This window comes from Zalophus californianus, chromosome 3, assembly GCF_009762305.2.
Source record: "Zalophus californianus isolate mZalCal1 chromosome 3, mZalCal1.pri.v2, whole genome shotgun sequence".
Lineage (NCBI taxonomy): Eukaryota > Metazoa > Chordata > Mammalia > Carnivora > Otariidae > Zalophus > Zalophus californianus.
In genome coordinates this window covers 163,020,089-163,034,164 of record NC_045597.1, presented here as the reverse complement: position 1 = coordinate 163,034,164, position 14,076 = coordinate 163,020,089, and the positions used below count along the sequence as shown (strand labels likewise).

General features: G+C 37.6%; 1 protein-coding gene across 4 annotated transcripts in view; it reads right to left on the bottom strand.

Annotated features, from left to right (window-relative positions):
* Positions 1-5,202: 5,202 nt before the first annotated feature.
* Positions 5,203-14,076, bottom strand: part of LOC113919920 (cytochrome P450 20A1) — a 75,409-nt gene continuing 66,535 nt past the window's right edge. For all 4 annotated transcript variants that reach the window (XM_027589895.2, XM_035726661.1, XM_035726660.1 and 1 more), the window contains 2 exons: positions 10,020-10,109; positions 5,203-9,882 (listed from right to left, as the gene is read on the bottom strand). In XM_027589895.2, coding sequence (XP_027445696.1) covers positions 9,732-9,882; positions 10,020-10,109 — 241 coding nt within the window. In that variant the 3' untranslated portion in view covers positions 5,203-9,731. The remainder of the gene's footprint in view (positions 9,883-10,019; positions 10,110-14,076) is intronic.

Sequence of the window (14,076 nt, the reverse complement as noted above, 5' to 3'; positions counted from 1 at the left end):
GTGAAATGGGGGTACAAGATGAGATTTTTACTGTACTAGAACACTTTTGCAACTTCAATATAGGTAAGATTTTTACTGTACTAGAACACTTTTGCATCTTCAATATACATGTGTACTATGAAATTGCTTTTTTTTTAAGGTCTGGCATTTATGTATTGCTTATTGTGTATATAATTCTAAGACATCCTACAGAAGTTTAAACCACTTAATGATAAATAATAAATAAAACATTTATGGGTATTTGCAAGGAAAACTGGTATACAACCAGGAAATATAGCACTCATAACCACCGAGTCACAGCACCATGCCATGTAAGGTCAGATGTGTCTAGGGCTGGCCTCATGGGCTGCAACCAGTGCGGGCCCACAGAAGCCCACTGCTCAGAAGGGCCCTATGCTTGGGGTATAATGCTTTGAGGGCACTGCAGTGAATTCTTAAAAATTTTGTTTTTGAATTTGTGTTTTTTAAGTGGAGTCAATGGGACCATGTAGCATGCACTGGGGGCTTGGAGACTACTTTCTTGCCTCCCCTGACAGGTTCTCAGTGACTAGCTCCCTGTTCCCTGGTGCCCTGGGCCCCACCTGACCTCCATCTCCCTAATCCTGCCAGTGAGCACTGCTGCCTTTTGCCCAGGGCAGCAATAGGATTGCATTAGCAGGGCAGTTGGTGAGGGAGGCCCACTTTCTGCCACGGTCATCCTCCAGGGGGGCCTGGGTACACCCTCCATGCGGAGGTCTGGCTTTCTGCAAGCGGTTTGTCTGGAGCATCTTGAGGCAGGGCAAGCAGTCAGCCCTGCCTTGGGCTGGCCACACCACTGCATGTTCATTGATTGGTCAGGGCTCTGTGGCCTACCCCTGGTCCAGGTAAGTAATGAAGTCCTGGAGTGGAGATTTCAGTCCCTTAGGGAATCCCTTAAGGGTTATTCACCCACCATAGTTTGAAAAGAGCAGGCCCATGGGAGGGGAGATTGACTTCGTCCCCAGCCAAGGCCCCATATTTTCATTTTGCACTGGGCCCCACAAATTATGTAGTCAGCCTGAATTTATGCCCCTTACAATCAAGATAAACTAAAAAATCTTTATAAACAGCATGGAGACGGCTGGGTGGCTCAGTGGGTTAAGCATCTGACTCTTGATTTTGGCTCAGGTCATGATCTCAGGGTCCTGAGATCAAGCCCAAAGTCGGGCTCTGCGCTCGGTGGGGAGTTTGCTTGAGATTCTCTCCCTCTCCCTCTGCCCCTGCCCCTGCTCACGCATGCACATTCCCTCTCTCTCAAATAAATAAATCTTAAAAAAAAAAACCACCATAGCACGGATTGTGGGACATCTCTTTTCAAGTGTTGTTTGTTGTAAGGAGACTACTATCCTATCTCTCAGTTATCAATACATAGTACACTAAAACAGCCAGTTCTTTTTGCTTAGGGGCTTCTTTTTCTTCTTTTTCAAAAAATTCTTCCTTTAGAGAATAAGATGAAACAAGAAGGAAATCTAAACATGTTAGGAAAAAAAAAAGTATATGCCTGAGCATATTCCCATATAACCTCTCTGAGTTTAAATTTCCCCCTTCTATATGGGGATCAGATTCGAAAATTTCTATGGATTCTCTTAAATGTAACATAGTAATATAAAGCCTATTAAAGACAAAAGTGAATCAAAGCATCAAAGCTAACAAATTAATAAATCATACTTCTGAGCTCAGTTTAATTAACTGTCTTCAGGGATTCTTCAATTACTATAAACATTAATTTTTTAAAACTGCATCACAGAGGAACTACAATATAAAACACAAACAGCTCTTCCTAGCACGCATCTCAAAATTTCAGGCATCCATGTAAAGATTAAGAGTTCTTAAGTAAAAGTCATAGTTACTGTTACGAAAAGGTACTGGTAACTACCCCATTATTCTATTGCTTAATAAATTCACATTTTCAACATTCAGGATGAGAATTCCTTCCTCCTAAACTTTGGTTCACCATAATCCTGCTATTCTTTTCCTGGCCCCTGATGTGCAAAATAGAGCTTGATGGACAAGAGTATGTGAAGTGAGGTAAAATGAAGTGAAAAGGTGTGTTGGTGGTACCTGTTTGGCATGCTGGATTGGAGTTCAAGCCTGAAGGAGCTTCTGAGGTGTCTTTGTATACATGCCTGGCCATTGTAGAGAAGTCTCTTGTGGTTCTGAGTTGACCTATGTAACTGTGGTTTAGATTTAGATCATCTCAGGGAGACTGGATCAGTTTTGGGGTTAACCAAGAGATTTGGTCCAGAATTTCCCAAACTTCCCGGGGCCCTCCTGTAAATCTTCCAAATAAGAAAAAAACAGAAACTCATATACAGACTCACGGTTCTACTTCAATCCAAAAACTCACCTTGGGTTTGAAACCAGATCAATTTCTGATCATGGAGAGAACAAGATGACATTTCTCTTAGTGGGACTGCTGTGCTACAGAACTGCCCTATTGCCTGATTTGCATTTTTCAAAATTATAGAATTGCCACAGGGCACCATGGAGATAGAAATACACCACAGTGCCCAATTCTTATGATTAAACCCTATACTGGGAAAGATGAAAACCTCAAAGAGACAGACATAAAATTTATACACACATTAAGAAAGGTTGTCATGGCAACTTTGCTTGAAGATATGTATTTTTAAATCTAAGTAAATTTAACATTCAAAACACATTTGCATCTCCCTCAACGGTTCTGTATCAAGAATGTTTTTTTTTTAATTTTCAATCCTTTCTGAAGCTACACCTCCTTGAAAGCTTAACAAAATCCTATGAATATAATAGCAGCATACTTAAGCACATATTTTCAGAAGAATATGAGAAAAATCCAAAGTGAAAGACCAATAATCTTACTAGTTCCAGAAGCCCTAGGCTTCTCCCTCTAAAATTTAAAATTGTGAGCAGGCTATGCCATATAATCTCTACAAGGCCCTTTTAAGATCTAAAGATCAATTCTGTATTAGCTAATGACCTTGCAACAAAGGAAAAAATCATGAAAGTTGAACACACCTAGTGCTGCCCGATAATTACACAACAATTCATACAAATGACTACAGTAACTATTGTTTCTTAACCTACTCAAAGCAATTCTTAGTATTGTTTCATCTCACTCTGAAAGTTCTACAGTATTGCTATTTGGCATTAGTGTTGACAATTTTCCTTGATAAGACACCTAGATTCTTCTCTTCATGCACTAAAAACAGCAAAAAAAATGGTTTGCCCTCTGTTCCTTGTGCTTCTTCCCTCACTACAGCCTATAACTGAAACCTTTCATGTTGTCTTGTAATCATCTAGAAGTTCTTCCCTTTCAGCCACTAACCTAAAGGATTCTTGAGCTACTTCCAAACCCAGGACCTAGAGAGCTGAGTGCTAGAAGGTTAAGCTTTGGAACGTTAGGACTTAGGTTTCTCTCTCCTGGTATAGAGCTGAGAAGAAGGAGAACACAGTTATAATGTCATGTCTGTTTTGTTCATTGCTACATTCCCAGTGCCTCGCATAAGACCTGGCATGCTCAGTAAAAAACTGTTGCTGGACTAAGTAAGTCCCATTTCTTTGGATAGGAATATAAGTCAGAACAGGAGCATAAGGGAGAGTCAGTAGGGCTACAGGGTGCCGCGCTCTCACAGGGAAAAAGGGCGAGATAAAGAAGTGAGAGAATATGGAATTCAGGTGGCTTGGTTCTAAGACTACAGTTGTTCCTAGTCTAGAGAAACTCTGGACCATGCATAGTTTAAGGAACTGGCCAAGAGAGATGTTCCTTGAGACTCCTATTTGTCTCTTGGTCATGTTGGATAAAATGGGTTCTGTTCTATAGAAGACTCCTTCCATGAAAACAGTGGGTTTACAGGATAAAAGGTGTAACTAAAAGAGGGAAACCTACATCAAATACATTAGGAACAATCAGGGTTATTATATCAAGTTAAAATAGGTTTCTTTACAGTTGAACTTCTCAGCACTCCCAATATATTAATATGTATTTTAAATATCTGGGAAAGAATACAGTATCGAGGATCTGAGAGTGAATATGATCAAGTAAACTTTTCCTCAGAGTATCTCACAGGACAGTGTTTCATGAAACACACTTTGGGAAATAATGCTCTCGCTAACCTAATTAAACAAAACTGTGTTCCTTAAACATTTCCTGGTTTAATGATGATCTGGTGATAGATACAGAAGGGAGAAAGGACTATTTGCTTACCAATATTTTGGTTGATATTTTGTACAACTACAGCCTATTCTAAATCTATGTTCACACCTGATACAGGCATCACTGAAAGATGTACACATAACATCTTAAATACTTCTAGTAATGGGATACTTAGCATATCACAAAGTACTATTAGCATTAGAGGTAGTTTGGCTACCTGGAAAACTTTTCCAACTATTAAATCATCACCTTTATTCTACATGCACAGAAAACCTCAATGAAGATCTCATTCATTTATTCAAAAATATTTATTGATTGTCTTTTTGGAGACAGGCACTTTACAACTTTATAACACAATGGTCAAGTACACAGTTTTATTTCCTACTCTTCTGTGTTAAAAATTGTAACAAGAATTTGCAAGTCTTTTAGATATAAATAAATTTGTGGTTTTTAAAATTACCAAACACAAAAATTAAAAAAATAAAATTACCAAACAGGATATTATTTGCTCATGCCATCTCATCACCTGCTATATAACAAGATCCATTCCCAGTCTCTAGATTCAACAAGGGAGTGGAACTGGACGAGGAATGTCATTTCCTGCCCTTTGGTTTATCACCTGGATGTTTTACAAAACGGCTCCCAACTCCAATTTTACAATTATCCATTCACTCGGGGTCATCAAAATAAATGTAGTGTTTGATTTACAGATTTTCAAATCTATTCCCATCCCACCCCCCAAAATCATTTCCCCAAAACCCTTATAAAAGTAACAAAGAAAAATGTTGAAAATTCACTAAGCAAACAATATAGTTATGATTGCAATGTGTAAAAATATACGTTATGTAGAAATAGGAAAAAATTTAATCAGTTATACAGCTACGCTTGAGTTGGTAGCATTAGTTTTCTTTAAGATTTCTTTTGACTGTGTTTGTTTTTTTTTTAAGATTTTATCTATTTGACACAGAGAGAGAGAGAGAGAGAGAGAGAGAGAGAGAAAGAGCACAAGCAGGGGGAGCGGCAGGCAGAGGGAGAAGTAGGCTTCCTGCATGAGCAGGGAGCCCGATGCGGGGCTCCATCCCAGGACTCTGGAATCATGACCTGAGCTGAAGGCAGCGGTTTAACCAACTGAGCCACCCAGGCGCCCCCTTAAGATTTCTTTATTTTAATACTGCTCTTACAATACCCTTTTTAGTCATTTTCTTTAGTTATTATGAACACTATATCATTTGAAACTATTGCTTGATTCCCTCTTAAATAACAAAATACACAATAAACCTCACTGAAGATACTAAGATAATTTGAAATTTAGATCTTTTACTTTCTATTTCTTAGCAAGTACATGCCTGTATTCATTTATAGTATTTCTTCCAGCAGGAATGAAAAACTATTTTAGCTTGTCACTGAATCTACTGTCACGCTCTAAAAGACTAAATGAGATAGGTATATAAAGTATTTGTTTTATAACAAACGCTCCTTCCACTCCCCCTTCTACTTGGAACTTACCTCTTGCTGTAAATTTCAGTCTCATTCCTTTGTGTCAGTGGAGGTCACTCTGGGTGCCTCAAAGCAACATTGTACGAAGCCTTTCTGGCTGTGCTGATTTCCTCTGACTTCTGTAGTAACAGTAACTGCTTTGTTGTCCTACCTGCCCTCCTGTGCCCTCCCCTTCTACCTTAATAATTGGTTTTAGTAACTTAGAAAACAGGCAAAGGGCTGGCTAAGAAGATAAATAAGGTCACTCGTATCAATTTGTTGATATTATATAAACCTGCCCTTGAAAACAGTGTCCATTTCTCTCACAAGCTATCCTCTCAGGGCTACTAAATCTACACCCTGATGTTTACTGGTCACGACCTCACTTTTACAGACTCAGTAGAATTGTGTTTAGGCAGTTTTCAATCTGTCATCATAACCACATGTGAAAAAGCACACTTTATGGGTTAACTGCACTTTTCATGGATCTGTAGGAAAAAAAATGAAGATGGTTTCAAGGGAAGAATCTTAATCTATTTGCCCCAGAGTTCAAAAACAATAGAAATTCTTAAGATTTCCTCTTAAAAGTTGAAATGCCACCTCAATCTGAATTAAATATTTTTCTTAGGATAGAAGAATAATTTCATTTTTTAAATGCTCATTTCAACACCATAGGCTATTCTATGGCTTTAGCAACTCAGATGTACAAAATATAAATTACTGTTTTGATAAATGGAGGAAGAAGTAAAGCCATTTTTAAAGTTGAAAAGAATAGGGATGCCTGGGTGCCTCAGTCGGTTAAACGTCTGCTTCCAGCTCAGGTCATGATTCCCATCAAGTCCCAACATCAGGGCCCTTGCTCAGCAGGGACCCTGCTTCTCCCTCTACGCTCCCCTGCTTGTGCTCGCTCGCTCTCTCTCTCTGACAAATAAATAAATAAATAAAATCTTAAAGTTTAAAAGAATAACAATACCCACAAAGGGAAACAGGAGAGAAAAAGAATGATGAAAATCTGCACTTACGTTCTGAGTGAGAATATTAATGTTTCAATTGTAGAAAACAATACTAGTTCATCAGATATTACATGAAGAGAATATTATATATAATATGTCTGTAAAAATTACAAGTGGATATAAAAGAGAGTAGAAGCATCTACCCCAGAAGTTTACAACTAACTCCAAGTAGTGGGACTACAGGTGACTGAATTTCCTATTTCTGTGTTTCTGTATTTCCAAGATTTTTCTACAGCAAGCCTATATAATTTTCATGACAAAAAATAGAACATTTTGTTTTTAAAATATAAACTATTTTAAAATAAGACAAACAAATTTTTACATAGGGTCTATAAATAAGATAGAATCTACTTATATAAGAAAATGGAACTGCACATTTATGGGCCAGATAAAACAGCACATGAGTTTTTCATTTTTCCCAAACACATGCACAGAATCAATTCTGCTTTGAATTTTATTAGCACAAAGTGTGGAAGAACCCTTTCTTTCCATAAAAAAATGTGTTTGTTTGTTTTAAGAGATGGGAAGAGAGAGAGAAGGGGGGAAGGAGGAAAGGGAGAGAGAGAATCTTAAGCAGGCTCCACACCTGGCGCAGAGCCTGACCCAGGGCTCAATCTCATAACCCTCAGATCACAAGCTGAGCTGAAATCAAGAGCCAAACACTTAACCGCCTGAGCCACCCAGGTGCCCTGTGCTGGTGTTTTTAACAGTAAACTTCTCAACAGTTGAAAAGAATGCATATCAAAATCAGGTAAGAAATAGTTTTAAAAAACCCAAAAAGCTACAGAATTTAAGAGTCCTGCTTAGAGTCAAGCTACAAGCCATTTGTGACACTGAGGCTACTTCAATTCCAGTCTTTTGATAAACACAAAGGGCCAAGTAAGAACAACAGTGAATGGACTGACAGTATTTTTATTTTTAAAAAATCCTCTAGAAGATAATTTATGTGTAATGTTTTAAGTCGGTCACGTAACCATGGATAAAATGTGCTTATTTAGCTGATTCTCTTATTTTCCTTGATTCAAATCATTATTAGTAATTATACAGTGGCTCATTTTTGGATATATGCCAATTCTCTCACTCTCTGGCTCAGCTGCCCTGTTTTTGCCTTGATCATTGCTGATCAGGTCTCACTTGCTTTATTTATTTTTTTATTTTTTTTAAAGATTTATTTATTTGACAGAGAGACACAGCGAGAGAAGGAACACAAGCAGGGGGAGTGGGAGAGGGAGAAGCAGGCTCTGCGCTGAGCGGGGAGCCCGATGCTGGGCTCGATCCCAGGACCCTGGGATCATGACCTGAGCCGAAGGCAGTCGCTTAACACCTGAGCCACCCAGGCGCCCCATGGTCTCACTTGCTTTAAAATTCCACTTATCTCATCTGATTTTACTGACACTTGGTTTACATATCAAGTGCCTACTCTTAACTTTCCATTGCCAGTTTCCAAACCAATTAAGGTACTTGGATAACAAAGGAAGATGCTCTATATACACAAAACCATACAAAATGATGGGAGGGAATTTAACAGTGTGCCTTTTTGGAAACAACATGATGCTGGGAACTAAGAATACATTTCACTTACAGTTTTAGAATTTAAATTATTCCATAAATTAAATATTTTTGTCAGAAATAAAAGCTGCATCTAATTACTTAAATTCTATCTTAATCACTCCTAACTAGTTCTAAAATGTTAGCTATCTGACCATAAACACAGCATAAAATACCTCAATAACTAGGGTACAATCTTCAGACTAAAATTACAAGAGGAATTCAGCAGTGTCAAAAATAAACCCACTTGCAAACAGTTATCATTTTTCTTCCTTTCCTCTCTATCTGCACTTGGCATATTTCCTCCAGTTGTTGTCTTAAAAAAATTTTTTTTTCAAGAACAATGTAACCAAAAAAAGTGGACTAAACTACAGTGCTATCAATAAAAAAGTATTAAATATAAAACTTATCAGTACTCAGTGTAAATTTTCAGACAGTTAAAAATATTTTTTAAATAGCCCCAATATTTCTTTGCTTACTAGTGAGGCTGACCCTTTTTTCTAAAAGTTGAATAGCTATTTCCCCTTCTAAAAGTTGTTTATTCATGTCTTTTGGCCATTTATCTATTATGTTTTCTTACCAATTTATTCAAACTATTTATATATCATATGGATATTATCCCTGTCATATATTTTGCAATGTGTGTTTTTTTTAAAATTTGGTTTTGGTTTGTGGTTAGTGCTTTCTTGTTTCTTAATCATTAAGTTCATTATGTGACATAATATGATGTAATAGTAACAAATTAGTAATTCAGTTTGTCCCACAAATGAGAAATGATGAAGTAATATAGTGCTACTAAAATTTCCAGCAAAACAGAAGGAAAGACAAGCCTCAATCTTAGTTTGTTACTTAGAAGGAGCACTTCAAAACACATTCAGTCATTTCCAAATGACTCAGAACCATTTAAAACGATGAGCCTTGTATAAGTCATGAAATGAACACTATTATCTGGGAGGCATAAAAGTAAGCAAATACAAGGTGGGTTATTCAACCTAATAATGATGATTAAACATAAGCTAATTTATATTTAGAAAATAAAAATATTAGTCCAAGACATAAAATTACCCAAGAAATAAAATTATGGGAAGTCCTTGTTTTCCCCCTTTGAAATGATTTAAAGTATGAAAAGAAGTTAGGATTATGTTTCCCTTTTATGAATATTCAGAAAACATGATTCCCCAAAGTGTGGAAAATAATGTTTCTCTTCAAGAATATTAGCGATCAAACTAAGAAAAATAATATGAAGATAATGGCATAGAAAGTGATAAAACAAAACAAAACAAAAAGCAAAATACAACAAAAAAAGAACATGATAAAACAAAAATTAAAACAGAGAGCTTCCTGTTAAAATTATCATTATATTGATGTAATAAGTATGAATGTATATCATGCATTAAGAAAGTCTGATATGCAAAAACCCAAGTTTACATAATGAAGTACTTTAGGTATTTATATTCCATAGTATTACTTGATTTATAAAAGGATTCAATACAGACTTTTTAAACCATCAATATCCTCAAGAAAGTTAAATGTATAAAATTTTAGTATCTCTTTGAGACAGTGATCCAAGCTTCTTCCTTGGATGATGTTACCAGTTCATACTTGGTTTCAATAAGTTGTCCCTCCACGGAAAGTAGGTGCAGCCTCCTCACCAATACACTCAGAAGTACTGTGGTCACCATATATGCAAACCTAGTCAGGAAGAAAGTTGACTGGTTACTAAAGATTAAAAATTACGCTTTAATTATATAGATTGCTCATTCTCATCAGCAGTCATCATCAAAATTCTAAGTATAAAATCTGGCATCTTTCCTTTCTCTATCACTCACCTCAATTCTGGGCATTCCTGTGTGCCTGAGAATCCAAGCAAGGAGAAAGTTTTCATCATCGATTCATCATCAAACCGGTCTGGATCAAATCTAAAAAGAAGGTTTGGGGCAAATCACAACAGAGCTCCATTGGCATTTTGTATATTTGTACTATAAAAACATAGGTATATAATAAAGTCTGAAAAGTACTGAAAATAAAAACTGCTGTCACAATTATATTTTAATTTCACCTATTAAGGGCAGCTCAGTTGGTAAAAGCGTCTGACTCTTGATTTTGGCTCAGGTCATGATCTCAGGGTCATGGAATTGAGCCCTGCCTCAAGCTCTGTGCTCAGCAGTAGTCTGCTTGAGGTTTTCTCCCTCCCTTTCCCTCTGCCCTGAGAGATAGGGCACAGGCCTGGCACAGGCACACACATTCTCTCTCTAAAATAAATAAATAAAAATCTTTAATAAATTTTACCTATTATGTTCTCAAACTATTAAACATATATTTAGTTTCTTTTACTAAATGTATTATTTCTAAACAATAGATACAGAATACATTTCTCTGGAACCAGCAAGGAATGAAACTGTAACATGGGTGTGCATCATTTTATGAGATATAAGGATAAATCATACAAAATCACATAATGAATATTTAAATTTAAGAGTGTTCAAAACATCTGTTATATGAGACCATCTCATCAATATGCAAAGCATTTTATACTGCCTCTTCAATTAAAATGTATTTCCTAAAACTAGATACACCAGACGTAAAATTATATTCATCAATTATATTATATCCAGACTTACTAGTAAGTGAGGGAAATGAAGAGGCTAAGAGTTTTTCCTATTGTACAGAATTTCACTCTGTAAAAAGTCACTGGTGAAATGGGATATATAGAAACAACCAAAAACGCAACCACTATGGAACATAAAAATTCCTCTCAAAAAAAAAATGTTAGGGACACTTGGGTGGCTCAGTTGGTTAAGCATCTCCCTCTGACTCAGGTCATGATCCCAGGGTCCTGGGATCAAGTCCCGAATCGGGCTCCTTGCTCAGTGGGGAGCCTGCTTCTCCCTCTGCCTGCCATTCTCTCCCATTCTCTCTCTGACAAATAAATAAAATCTTAAAAAAAAAAGTTAAAAGATCTAAACTGTGCTATGAGAAAAAAAAAGAATTCTACTTCATTTTCTTTTGAAAAAGTGTAAGTTACCTTTTACTACTGGAATATACTAGACTCACATTATAGTCCACATAAAAATTGTAACAAATAATTTTCCTTTTAAGTTTTTATTTATTTATTTCAGTAATCTCTGGGGCACCTGGCTGGCTCAGCTGGTGTAGCATGCAGCCCTTGATCTCAAGGTCATGAGTTCAAGCCCCACGTTGCAAGTAGAGCTTACTTTAAAATAAAGAAAATAAAATAAGATTTTTAAAAATTAAATAATCTTGGGGCTCCTGGGTGGCTCAGCTGGCTGAGCATCCAGCTCTTGGTTTCAGCTCAGGTCATGATCTCATGGTTCCTGGGATCGGGCCGTGTCAGGCTCCACGCTCAGCAGGGAGTCAGCTTGGGAGTCTTTCTCTCCCTCTGCTCCTCTCCCGAAAAACACAAAAACAAAACTTTTTTTTTAAGATTTTATTTATTTATTTATTTATTTGAGAGAGAGCAAAAGCGATCACAGAGGGAGAGGGTTCAGCAGACTCGCCACTGAGCGGAGAGCCTGATGTGCACCTTGATCCCAGGACCCTGAGATCATGACCCTAGCCGAAGGCAGATGCCCAACTGACTGAGCCACCCAGGTGCCCCTAAATAAATAAATCTTAAAAAAAAAAATTAAGAAATCACTACACCCAAAATGGGGCTTAAGCTCACAACCCTAAGATCAAGAGTGACATGTTCTTCTGACTGAGCCAGCCAGGCACCCCAATCAGCTTTTCCTTTTATCAACTATCTTGAAAATTGAGACCCTAAATTCTACCCAAAGATATCTATGTATTTTTAGATTAAATAAGAATCAAACTTGGGTTGCCTGGGTGGTCCAGTTGGTTAAGCATCTGCCTTCAGCTTAGGTCATAATCCCAGGGTCCTGGGATCGGGCCCTACATCAGGCTCCCTGTTTAGCAGGGAGCCTGCTTCTTCCTCCCCATTTGCCTGTCGCTCCCCCTGCTTGTTCTCTTTCAGACAAATAAATGAAATCTTAAAAAAAAAAAAGAATCAAACTTAATTTTTCCAATTATTTTGTAAAACACCTCACAACTGGGGTGCCTGGGTGGCTCAGTCAGTTAAGTGTCTGACTCTTGGTTTTGACTCAGGTCATGATCTCCTGGTCATTGGATTGGGCCCTGTGTTGGGCTCTATGTTCAGTGTGTGGTCTGCTTCAGATTCCGTGTTGGGCTCTGTGCTGAGTGCAGATTCTTTTTCCCTCCCCTCCAGCCCCTCCCCACCTCAAATAAATAAGATATATTTTTTAAGATTTTATTTATTTGAGAGAGCGAGAGTGAGAGAGCGAGCACGAGTGGGAGGAGGGACAGAGGAAAAGCAGTCTCCCCACCGAGCAGGAAACCTGATGCTGGACTTGATCCCAGGACCCTGGGATCATAATCCCAGCCAAAGGCAGACATTTAACTGATTGAGCCACCTAGGCATCCCTAAATAAGATCTTTAAAAACAACAACAACAACAACAAAAATCCCACAAAAAAACCTCACAATTTTAAGGATTAAGAATAAAATGAAAGCCAAACTAAAAGTAGTTTCATCCTAAATACTGAGGGATTTTGTTTTTTCAGCTTTACTAAGTATATTTGACAAATAAACTTGTAATATATTTAAAGTATACAATAGGATGATTTGATATACATACACGTTGTGAAAGGACCCACTCTCAAGTTAATTAGCATACCTACCACATTATAGAGTTATTATTTTGTGTCTGTGTGATGAGAACACTTAATTTCTACTCTCTTAGTAAATCTCAGTTATACAATACAGTATTAGCATACATGAGATCCACTGACCTTACTCATAATTGAAAATTTGTACGCTTTTACTAGCAGCTCCCTATTCCCCTACCCCTAACCCCAGCCCTGACAAGGACCATTCTACTCTGTTTCTATGTGTTTGACTTTTTTTTTCTTCTCCCAGATTACAAATATAAGTGCTACAATGCAGTTCTCTGTCTGGCTCTTTTCACTTAGCATAATGCTCTCCCATGTTGTGCAAATAGCAGAATTTCCTTCTTTTTTATGGTTCAATAATATTCCACTATGTAGACAGATAGATAGGCAGGTAGATAAAAGACACAGATACGTGTATATGTATACAGATACACACAGACAGATACACACACACACACACACACACACACACACACACACACACATACATATAGTGGAATATTCACTTCTTTATCCATTTAACACCTGTTGGGACAACTATTATCAAAAGGACAAGAGATGACAGCCTTTTGGCCGGGAACTGCCATCTTCCAGTAATTCGCCAAAATGACCAACACAAAGGGAAAAAGGAGAGGTACCCGCTATATGTTCTCTAGGCCTTTTAGAAAACATGGAGTTGTTCCTTTGGCCACATACATGTGAATCTATAAGAAAGATGATATTGTGGACATCAAGGGAATGGGCACTGTTCAAAAAGGAATGCCCCGCAAATGTTACCATGGCAAAACTGGAAGAGTCGACAATGTTACTCAGTAGGCTGTTGGCACTGTTGTAAACAAACAAGTTAAGGGTATAATTCTTGCCAAGAGAATTAATGTACACATTGAGCATACTAAACACTCAAGAGCGGAGATAGCTTTCTGAAGCGTGTGAAGGAAAATGATCAGAAAAAGAAGGAAGCCAAAGAGAAAGGTACTTGGGTTCAACTGAAGCACCAGCGTGCCCCACCCAGAGAAGCACACATTGTGAGAACCAATGGAAAGGAGCCCGAACTGCTGGAACCCATTCCCTATGAATTCATGGCATGATAAATGTAAAGAAAATAAAAGACCTCAAGACTGTAAAAATGTTTCTCTTAACTGAGTGGAAGTGTGGTGTCCTTTCCCCCCAAAAAATA